The 11,486-nt window shown below is 31.0% G+C and overlaps 5 protein-coding genes across 5 annotated transcripts in view; all 5 read left to right on the top strand.

Moving 5' to 3' along the window:
• Nucleotides 1-646: 646 nt before the first annotated feature.
• On the top strand, nt 647-2,743 carry TEA1 (Tea1p; the record flags this gene model as incomplete). Its single annotated transcript, XM_001642911.1, has 1 exon — nt 647-2,743. One exon carries the CDS (start codon nt 647-649, stop codon nt 2,741-2,743), a length of 2,097 nt encoding a protein of 698 aa, XP_001642961.1.
• A 750-nt stretch (nt 2,744-3,493) lies between these two features.
• On the top strand, nt 3,494-4,555 carry Kpol_1071p11 (SWIRM domain-containing protein; the record flags this gene model as incomplete). The annotated part of the gene is made up of 1 exon (XM_001642912.1): nt 3,494-4,555. One exon carries the CDS (start codon nt 3,494-3,496, stop codon nt 4,553-4,555), a length of 1,062 nt encoding a protein of 353 aa, XP_001642962.1.
• Nucleotides 4,556-6,556: 2,001 nt separating this feature from the next.
• On the top strand, nt 6,557-7,303 carry TPI1 (triose-phosphate isomerase TPI1; the record flags this gene model as incomplete). Its single annotated transcript, XM_001642913.1, has 1 exon — nt 6,557-7,303. One exon carries the CDS (start codon nt 6,557-6,559, stop codon nt 7,301-7,303), a length of 747 nt encoding a protein of 248 aa, XP_001642963.1.
• A 1,406-nt stretch (nt 7,304-8,709) lies between these two features.
• On the top strand, nt 8,710-9,531 carry Kpol_1071p13 (uncharacterized protein; the record flags this gene model as incomplete). The annotated part of the gene is made up of 1 exon (XM_001642914.1): nt 8,710-9,531. The coding sequence occupies one exon, from the start codon at nt 8,710-8,712 to the stop codon at nt 9,529-9,531; it is 822 nt and encodes a 273-aa protein (XP_001642964.1).
• A 506-nt stretch (nt 9,532-10,037) lies between these two features.
• Nucleotides 10,038-11,486, top strand: part of RDH54 — a gene marked incomplete at both ends in the record, with an annotated part of 2,611 nt that continues 1,162 nt past the window's right edge. The window contains one exon of the mRNA XM_001642915.1: nt 10,038-11,486. Coding sequence (XP_001642965.1) covers nt 10,038-11,486 — 1,449 coding nt within the window.

The following is an 11,486-nucleotide window of genomic DNA, read 5'->3' on the forward strand; positions in this document are numbered from 1 at the left end:
AATCAACTTAAATTACTAAAATTCTGCAGCTCTGTGTGTTTATTTTCTCTAAACAGAAACTAGAAAACAGAGTTAACAATTGACAATTCATAGTCAGTTTTGAAAGAATAGGAAACGCCCCTTAAATTCTATATGTTTTATCATTAATAGTATCATTAACATTAATTGTTTCTATACTCTCTCTTTTGTACAGAGTTTTGAATTATTCTGCTGTTCTTTGTTCTTTGTCTTTCTTCATGTTCACTTGTCTTTCTTCTTTCCTTATCGTTTTCTCTTATACTTAGTCTGGCTTAGACTAAACTTTGTTTCGTGCGGTTACTCTCTAGAATCAAAAAATTTAGCTGAAAAATTACACGATGCAATCTCATCGACTTAAAATATTGATTTTGGATTGATTGCAATATAAAGAAGAGTATTTACAAAACAAAAGGTTGTAATTTAAAGAGCAAATTGATCGAACGGAGGCCTACAGTCTATACTTCAAGATTCTAAGGTTGCTAGAATATTAACTTTCATTTATGTATCGTCATTTCTTGGTCCTCTAATAAGACAATTGGATCTAAAATTAAACGAGACAAAGGACTAGTTATATAGTTTTAAAGATATTTTATTGCTCTATTAGTTGAAGGTAAACTACAGTCAATATATGTCATCAGGAAATACTAAAAGATTGGCTTGTTCCAATTGTCGGCGCAGGAGAAAGAAGTGTGATTTAGGATACCCCTGTGGTACTTGTGAAAGGTTGAAATTGGTGTGTAACGTTAATGATGTTGATTTAAGAAAGAAAAGGTATTCTGCTTCATATGTAAAATCTTTGGAGAGTCAAGTTTCTAATGTTGAAGCTAATGTAAGAAATTTATCCGAAAAATTGTATCCAGATTTTGCTAAAACATTCGATAATATGCCCCTAAATGAAGTATTGTCAACCTTGGTTACTGTTCACGAAGATCAATCAGAGCCAAATAAATACGAACAGATTAGAAATTTGCTACAGATAGAGAAATCTGTAAATTCAAATTCTAATGTAGGTCCCTTATCTAGTTCATTGGATGGAAACTCGAATCAGAATAAATTAAACAGTAGTGGTAATCCTAATGAGAATTTTATGGTTTCAAAAAAGAAGAAAACTTTCGTTAAAGGGAGTTTATACCCAGAAGGTCCAGTGAGTTACCAAGCAAAATCCAAGTCTCATTCTTTGCCGGTTTCTACGTCGGTCTCTAATGACAGTCCTTCACCAGGGTCCCAAATGCCTAGAAAGTCGAATTCTCCAAATGATTCTAATACATTGTTGAATAAGCCATTATCAAACTCAAGAGAACGTATTTCTGATTTAAAGACAACAATCATTGTCAGGTCCTCTGATACTAAGAACGCTAATCTAATTAACAATGACCCGAATATTCTGAAGGCATTATCAAACTTTTACAAATGGTTGTATCCAGGTCATTTTATCTTTGTACATAGAGAAAGTTTCTTATATGGTTTTTTTAATCATGCAGAAAATAATTATAGAGATTCACAGTACTGCTCCACAGAATTGATTTATGCAGTATGTGCTATTGGTTCTAGATTATCAGAAGACCTTCAGGATTTATCAGAAGTTTACTATGAAAAATGTAAGAAAGCATTGCTTGAAATAGTATTTGATGAAACTAGTGTAGCATGTATCACCACTGTTCAAGCATTATTTTGTCTGGCATTTTATGAATTAGGGAAAGGTAATAATCAATTAGCATGGTATTTTTCCGGGTTGGCTATTCGTGTCGGTTATGACATGGGCTTCCAATTAGATCCTCAAGTTTGGTTTACTGATGATAGTAATTTAAAACTAACCAATAGTGAATTGGAAATTAGATCCAGAATTTATTGGGGATGCTATATAGCTGATCATTTTATATGCTTAATGTTGGGAAGAACCTCTTCGTTAAGCGTTAGTAACTCAACTATCCCAGAATCAGATGAATTACCCGAAGTTGAAGGTACCGAAGAGTTTAGATTTGCTAGTAGACATGTTTTGCAAATTTCATTACCATTAAAGAATCTAATTATTCTTTCAAGAATTGTCCAAGTTTTTACTTCTAAAATTTTCATTGAAACTGATGATACGGAACAAAAAGTATTATATTTAACAAAGTTTAATTCGCATGTCTCTAATTGGAGACAATCATTGCCAGATTTCTTGAAGTGGTCAAAGGATATTTTGAAAGATGAAAATGTCTCTACAGATCCAACCTTATCATATTTCTGGTACTACTATTATATTGTTAGACTGACTTTCAACAAACCATTTATAGAGGACTGTTTGGAAGCCAGAATAGTTGTAATTGAAATCATTGATGATTTAAAAACGTTATTTAATAACTTCAAAAACAAGTTTGGATCATATGATAAAGCCAATTTGTATCAATTGTATTCATGTTTATTGGCAATCAAGTGTTTGAAAAACTTAAAAGAGTTTTCAAAGGAATCTTCAAACTATGTTGAATGGGATTGGGATAATGAGTTATCATTTTTCAGTAATATATTTTATCAGGAATTCTCCCAAGCATTCGAATTGCCGAGAAGGTTACAAGAAGATATAGAATATGAAATTGAACAAGAAAAACAAGAAATGAATCAAGTCAGTAATATCAATTACACACATGATTTCTCTTTGAGTAACGAAATTGATGATTTAATTAAAGAATTGTTCGATATAGCATACGATAACAATGTTAATGGCAACATAGTTCCTTCCACCTAAAAAAAGAATTAAGACTGCAATGTAATATTAATAATAAGCTATATATATCTGTATATATATATGACATGACGCGGTAAATAACTATGATGGCATGATTAACAAGGTACTCCTGTATTATATGCATCAATAAATGTAATTGTAATAGTGATGAAGAATTGATTCTTTGTTAAAAGGTTCAACTATTTTATGTTTTTGTCCAAATTAGTCCTACTTAGTCTTAATTTGTATCGGATCTAATTGTCGTTCCTTTTTTCGGTTTTTGAACAAAGTAACAATACTGTGACACAAAAAGAAACGCCACACGTTCCTTTTTCTTTGGGAATGTATGTAGTATATGATAAAAAAGAAACGATAATGGATGTAAATGAGATGAGATGAGATGAGTTCAAATTTGATTAAAAAGCTATGGCCAAATGATTATAATAATAACATCAATATATATATATATATATTTATATGTATATGTATATAATTTGATTTGATTATTAATTGCCAATTGTTCAGTTATTTACTTCAATTCAGAAATATATTCATTTAAGGTTACAGTTTTATTATATTACAGACAAATTTTATCCAGTTGGACATCTAATCATATATAATTTTTTTTTCAACCAAGATATTAAATATCCAGGTGTTTGGAAAGCTAGCTATATTTTTTTCCATAATCTATTCAATTGCACTTCTTTTAAGTTTGATAGGTATTTGTTGTACTGAAAGTATTACTAATTACTTTAATAATATCTTGTGAGAATGGTATACCAGTCACCACAAAATATACATACAGAGTTGGTTTCTGTATTACCCAACAGAAATGCTCAATTATTGTCATTGTTGAAATCTAGGGAATCGTTCACAGATGGAGGCGAACCTTTTGCTGCTCCAATTGATGAAAGTTTGTTTCCTTCACCTCCAATGTCTCCTCTTTTATTTCCTCCATGTAAAAAGGATCCAGTTCCTGGATCTTTTGATTTGTCATCAAGAAATCCCATCATAAAAGTAGTTCCTTCGTGGACAGAAGATATAAATGCTAATTGTTATCGTAAAAGCAATTTAAATTTTCTTTCTCAGTATAGATCTTTCAAGACTTCAGGTGGTAATTCTCCTACTCTGTATAGTACTAATATCAGCGGTAGAGGCAGGCCCAGCGGCGGAAAACGTTTAAGAGCCAAAGAAGGCCAGCTCGCTGTTAACAATGATCACGTTTATAGAACCAGAGGCTTAGCAAGAAAAAGAACAAATAAGGCTGCTTCAACGCCCCAATTTGGAAGAAATGAAGATGTTGGAGATAATGAAGAAAACTGTGATTCTGATGAGAATTCTAAAAAAAACCTTTTGATTAAGAAACCAGTTACTCCAATAAAACGTATCAGGAAACCAGCAACCTCGGCTATCTCACCTTTAGCATCGATCAACGCAATCGGTGAAATCCAACAATATATCCCAAAAGTTTCTTGCAATAAACTCCCCGATTATTCGCCATCTTTATCTACGTTAAAAGGTAAGCCATTAAATTGTTTAAGTGTTGAATGGAAGGGGTCCCAAATGGATCTCTCCACAGACCTATTGAAAGATCAATTACATCCATCTGAATTGGTATTAGCTCAAATTTTACGTCTCCCATGTGATCTTTACATTGATTCTAAGAAAAGGCTATTTTTAGAGAAAGTTTATCGTCTGAAAAAACGGTTGCCATTCAGAAGAACAGATGCACAAAAGGCATGCAAGATCGATGTTAATAAGGCATCGCGGTTATATACAGCTTTTGAAAAGGTTGGTTGGTTAAATGATTCAAATTTTAATAAATTCTTATAAAACGGAGATATGATATAAGTTATATATACATAGTTGTATTTAGGGACATCTTCTGGACTTCATCGGGTTTTTAATTAATAATATAAATATTATACATTATTTCTGGCATTTACTTGAAATAAAAGGAATACTTAGAGATTAGTAATCGTTAAGTAAATGATACATTTATTGAAAATATTAAGGTTAGTAACTTAGTTTATCCTTGTACCTTTGTTCCTATCCAGCCATCCCATTCATTCTTAAAGTTAGTATGTTTGTACTGTCTACATAAATTTCTTTGGTCAGAAGATATCGATATATTTTCATATATATATATTACAAATGTTTCGCTACCAAAATATTCCAGCTTTTACTACCTATATTTACTACGCCGGAACAAAAAAGCCAAAAATAAATGGAAGCCCCAACTATAAAACATTGGGAAGTTAATTTACTAGAGAGTATATAAAGAACTTGAAACCATTGTGTGAAATTTTTCGTTCCGCTAATTCTTTACCAATACTTTATACCTCTCGTTCAAGCTGCGACGTTTTTCTCAAATTATTCCGATATCGTATTACAATTCTTTTTTTGATGAGCAAAAGATTGAAATATATATTTTACCCGACTTCTAATAACATGTTCATCCTATTATATAACTATCTCCTATTCACTTCTCTCGTTCATCAATTTAATTATTTATATAACATTCTTTCAAATCAAAAGTACAGCAATATAAAAAAATGTGTATCGTCTAAGACGAAGATTCCCATTAAATATTAAAACGTGCAAAATCTCTACATATTAGAAATGTATTATTGATTGAAACTCCAATACGGAGATGAATAGGTGGTACTTAACTAGTTTACCCGCCCTCTTTCTTTTTTTGCATCTTTATCTCACCATCCGTCCCTCTGGCTTCCACTATTTATGATTTCGGGTTTTTTTCGAGTTTCGAAATTTTTATATGATGAATTTCTCAGGATCTTTTCCATCCGTGCGTCAGTTTTTAGTTTTTCTTTTTTTTCTCTTACTATATTTTAGAGGTTTTCGAAACCCGGCTTCCACTAATTTGTAGACTCCATCATCCAGATATGCCTACGTAATACTGAAATAAAATAATTACCATACTAACAAAGAGAAACCAAAAAAAAAGAGAAACCAAAAAAAAAAGAGCTCAGCTTGGAATTTTCCTTCAGATAACTATTAAAAGACAGCGTCAGAATAAAACCTAGTCTACTTCTTGATCAGTTTAAGTCAATAACTAGTAATTTGCAGACAGGTTCACATTTAAAATTGCCTCTCTTACTGAGATTCTTTGCTATCACAAATTTATTTTACGCAATAAAATTCATTCCTACTTCTACTCAGCAACTTTCTTCATTTTGTATTTTTTCATATTTCATAACTGCATAAATTATAATCTGATTGAATAATTACTACGAAAGTGAATAAAAAAAAACTGTTATTTGCTTTGATTTTCTGCAACTTCTTGTTAGGTTCTTTTTCTTTTTATTTCAAAGTTATCACTTCTTCCTACAGTAAAATGTCTCTTGATGAATGCAATAAATGTGAAATACGATAAAAAAAATTGCTTTGAATCAAATGTTCAGCTAGATATACAAAACAAGTTGCCCATTCAATAAATTCATTCATTCATTCATACATTAAGTTTTCAAGAACAAGAACATTTTGTTCCCTTGTATGGTTTTTCCTAATATTATTAAGTATATACAAATTTTGTTATACTTCCTTTCTACCTTACGTTTTGTTGAAATTATGTATATCTAACATCAATATAGATATATATAATTATTTATATATAAATAGGTTTGATTAATTGAATTAGAAGTTATTTTCATTTGTCATAGTTAATTTTTGCTTAACTATTGTTTCAATTTCTATAGCTATTCTTATTTTAACCTTTTATTGTTTGTTTTCAATATTTATTTTACCTTACAATACTTCTAGTTACATAAAAGAACCATATATATAATATCAAATCATATATAACATACAAAAATGGCTAGAACTTTCTTCGTCGGTGGTAACTTCAAATTGAACGGTGACAAAAAATCTATCAAGGAAATCGTTGAAAGATTGAACACCGCTAACTTGGCTGAAAACGTTGAAGTCGTTATCTGTCCACCAGCTGCTTACATCGACTACACTGTCCAATTGGTTAACAAGCCACAAGTCACTGTCGGTGGTCAAAACACTTACTTGAAGGCTTCTGGTGCTTTCACTGGTGAAAACTCTGTTGACCAAATCAAGGACTTAGGTGCTAAATGGGTCATCTTAGGTCACTCTGAAAGAAGAACTTACTTCCACGAAGATGACAAGATTGTTGCTGACAAGACTAAGTTTGCTTTAGACAACGGTGTTGGTGTCATCTTGTGTATTGGTGAAACTTTGGAAGAAAAGAAGGCCGGTATCACTTTGGAAGTTGTTGAAAGACAATTGAACGCTGTCATTGCTGAAGTTAAGGACTGGACTAACGTTGTTATTGCTTACGAACCAGTCTGGGCTATTGGTACTGGTTTAGCTGCCACTGCTGAAGATGCTCAAGACATCCACGCTTCCATCAGAAAGTTCTTGGTTTCCAAGATCGGTGAAAAGGCTGCTGAAGAAATCAGAATCTTATACGGTGGTTCCGCTAACGGTGGTAACTGTTCTACTTTCAAGGACAAGAAGGACATTGACGGTTTCTTAGTCGGTGGTGCTTCTTTGAAGCCAGAATTTGTTGACATTGTTAACTCTAGAATGTAAAATTATTAGGAAAACGTAACGAATCTCTTTTCTTAATAAATTTAAAAATGAAATAATTTCCAACAAAAATAAATATATTATATAAATTTACATATTTGTAAAATTCTAATGTTATAATAAAAAAGCATTTACGAACGAAGTATTATTCTCTTTTCAGTTCATTTGATAAGGTTTCTGTTGTTACAGGTAAAAGAGTAGTGATGTGATGTACAGACAATTCAACATTACAGTACTTGTAGAAAATAGTAAAACAATGGGATAATGAATAAGCTTTAATCCATTCATTAATTAACTAAATCATATCCCAAAAAAAGAAGGGAGAAATAGCAAAACAGAATGGTTAATACTAACAATGACCTCTAGCATTCGTGTTACTACCCATTGAGGAAGCCATCAATGAATGCATGAAATTATATAAGATATTAGTCAAGTCGCGTTAATAATCAATTGAATAAGCCTTGATCGTATCCATCCAATGCAAGAAACAATTATTTACACAGATACTTAAAGCTAGGATAACTTTTGCTCGTAAAAGGAAAAAATGTACTAAACTAATTGGAATTAACTAAAAAAATACCCAAGGCGGAAATAAATAAAAATTAAAATAAAAAACCAACACAATGGGAAACAATGACCCTAACCGCTTACCATCTTGAAACAACGGATGTCCCAATAATTAATGGATTAAATAAAGCTAAGAAGCACATATCTCACTATACTCCAGGGTATTTGTTATATCACTAGTTATAATTAAGATTGAAGTTTCTTATTAAGGTATTATTATTTCTTTCCTGTTCAAACGAAAAAATCGATATTGAAAAAAAAAAAATAAAAAAAAAGAATAAAACGCGAAAACTGACCTTCATTTTAACAGTCGAGATTTTACAACTCAGATAGGTACCAGTTCAGTAGTAAATAACTAACCAGCCAACCATCTCCTATACAAAGTCACATAGTGATTGTGGTTGTTATTTTACCAAATGTTAGGAACAGGGTTGATGAGGATTGAGAATATCATGAAGGAGATTCTTGTTGTAATAATTGTCCTTGGTAATTAATTGTAGTATACTGGGTAAAAAAAATAAAATAAAATTAAATAAAAACGCCAAATTTTTACAAATTTGGTAGCAAGCACCGGCTGACTATTTGAATTTTTCGTTTCGAATTAGGTTAACGACTAAGAAAAATGTATTTGTTGCCTGTGTATTAATTTACATCAATTGTAATAGTAACATAACAACTGAAGTGTATATATAAATATATATATATATATATATTACGAGTTATTCATCTATATGTTTTATTACTTGGAATTATGACCATTCTATATTTTAATTCTTATTCTTGAAAAGCTTCGAAGGAACCCTGTTGTAGAAGAAGCTGACTATAATAACAATTATTTAAAAATGTTAATATTATCAAAGAAACATTTAACTTCAAACTCAAGTTTAACTTCCTCCTCTAATTCGAACTCAAACTCACACTCAAATTCACACTCAAATTCACACTCAAATTCACACTCAAATTCACATTCTGATTTAAAGAAAAAACGTTCTTCTTTTCATCGTGGAAGTTCACTTCGTTCAAGTACTGATCTGGCTTCACAACGTCGGAAGTCTGTCAATATAGATCATAATAATAGTAATGACCCAAATTTGAATTCATCTAAAAAAAGACATTCGAAAATAAAAATCAACCATAACAATAGTAATAATAATACTATAATCGAATCAATAAATGAAATTGAGACCAGAAATAATACCGCATCAAAGAATAGGAAAAAAGCATTAAAGAGAGGAAGTCTATTCCTTGACGAAAATTTATTAAAAGAATACAATTTAGCAGTTCAACATTTTAATAATGATAGCAACACGAACACTAACAATTCAAATAATAGAAGAGAAGATAGTAGAACTCGGTCGATCGAATATCCATTAAGTGCATCATCAAATAAATCTGCTGGTAGTAGATCATCAATATTTTCAAATGACAGTAATTTAACAATTCGTGAATACCTATATGAGGAATTCGAAATAATGGACAATTTTAAGAGAGAAAAAGTGAAAAATAAACTATCTACATCAATGGTTAATCAAAATAAAGCATTATTCGTTATCGAAGATAAAGGAGGTGATTGTAATTGGACTGATGTAAATGATGGATTAGACTTCTTAAATAACGAAAAACTAAATACTCCTTTAAGGAGAACTGCATTGCAATTTATTTGAAACTTTTCGATTGATCGATCTATAAAAAAGTTTCAAATAAAAACTAAATAACATATATATTCATGGACTACCCCCAATTAATTATGATTTTAAATTTAATGATATTGATATTTTTAGTTAAAAACTATTTGCGTTTCCTTCTTGAAAGAAAAAAAACATAACAAACTAAAATTCTTATAATCAATTACAAATTTGAATAGTAGCCATATTATTCGATAATTATCAATGCTTGCTCAATTGGTATCCTTCTTAAACTTTATATTAATCATGTCTTATGACGTCCATGTTCATAAAATACCTTCAACAATATTGCATCGCAGTTCGGAACCATACTTAATTTTTCGAAAACTAATAACAAATATTTTGAAAGAGGTAGGTGAAACTAATTCGAATATAGATTAATTTATAAGAAGAATGAATGATGTAACAGTCATTATATGCAAATGTGGGGAAACTCTTAGTGCATTTGAGTGTTGTAAAATATATTGTCGGTTTGTTTAATCACAATGCAACTTCCAAAATATGTGAATAAACCATTTAAGCCACCAAGGAGTATTGGTAGTAGTTCATCAAGTTCAACACCGTCTCCAAAGCCATCGGTACTTAAAAGATCTGTACCTTCTATAGATTCGGTTTCCTCTTTAAAGAAGCCTAAATCAAATGATTGCGTTTCAGAACCATGCAAACATGCACCATCCAGTGCAAAATTTAATGATGATATAAAGCATGTGTTTACCGCCATGTACAGGAAATCCACTATGAAGAAGCATAAGACATGGACTGGGGACGGATATGCCCTTTATAAGATCACAAATAAGGTATTGTTTTATGATGATGGTGGAAAATATTTGGCTAGCACCACTTATTCTGAGGATATTGACTCTATATATGGTAACATTTTTAAATATGGTTCTTTGGAATTTCAGATCGATTATGAAATAAAGGATAAAGATGAAATATCGAAAACGTATTCTGCAATTAATAACAGCCGTGGTAAGGCTGTTGAGAATAGCAAATCAAAACCAGTGAAAAGAGATGAAACGCCAATGAAAGACAATTATATGCCATTATCTCAACTTTTTACCGCTAAGATTAAACCAAAGTCAAAATTCCAAAACCCAGCCTTAAAAACAGAAATTAAGCATCAGACTAATAGTTTAGATAGTAATTCTAAAGCTGGTACAGTGGAGAGGAAATATCTACCTGTATTTGACGTTACAAAGATTGAATCGCCTATAATTATGAATAAAGCGTCGGATGCTGAAGTAGACGTAATAATTGATCCATTATTAGGTAAATTTTTACGTGAGCATCAAAAACAAGGTGTGAAGTTCATGTACGATTGTATAATTGGTTTTTGTAGACCAGAAGAAAAAAAAGATACGGATTGTTCCAATTCATTGATTCTGGAAAAAGATTATGACATTAACGGATGTCTACTAGCTGATGAAATGGGGTTAGGTAAAACGTTAATGACAATAACATTAATCTGGACACTATTAAAACAAACAGCCTATCCGTCTAAAGTTTTAAGAAACCAGTCAGGTATGGCATTGCATGGTGCTTATAGAAAATTCATTGTTGTTTGCCCAGTGACTTTGATCGATAATTGGAAAAAGGAATTTGCAAAATGGCTGACATTGGCTAGAATTGGGATTTTAACTTTGAAATCAAAGAATAACTCCGAAAAAGATAAGTTTGAAGTTAAAGGTTTTCTAAGAGTACAACGAACTTACCAAGTTCTTATAATCGGGTATGAAAAGTTACTTTCTGTATCGGAAGAGCTTCTATCAGGAAAAGATAATATAGATATGTTAATTTGTGATGAAGGACATCGTTTAAAGAATGGATCATCAAAGATTTTAAACATATTAAAGAGCTTGGACGTGAAATCAAAAATATTACTGTCTGGAACTCCTATACAAAACGATTTGAATGAATTCTTTACAATAATC

The sequence above is a fragment of the Vanderwaltozyma polyspora genome, genomic scaffold, assembly GCF_000150035.1.
Source record: "Vanderwaltozyma polyspora DSM 70294 KpolScaffold1071 genomic scaffold, whole genome shotgun sequence".
NCBI lineage: Eukaryota > Fungi > Ascomycota > Saccharomycetes > Saccharomycetales > Saccharomycetaceae > Vanderwaltozyma > Vanderwaltozyma polyspora.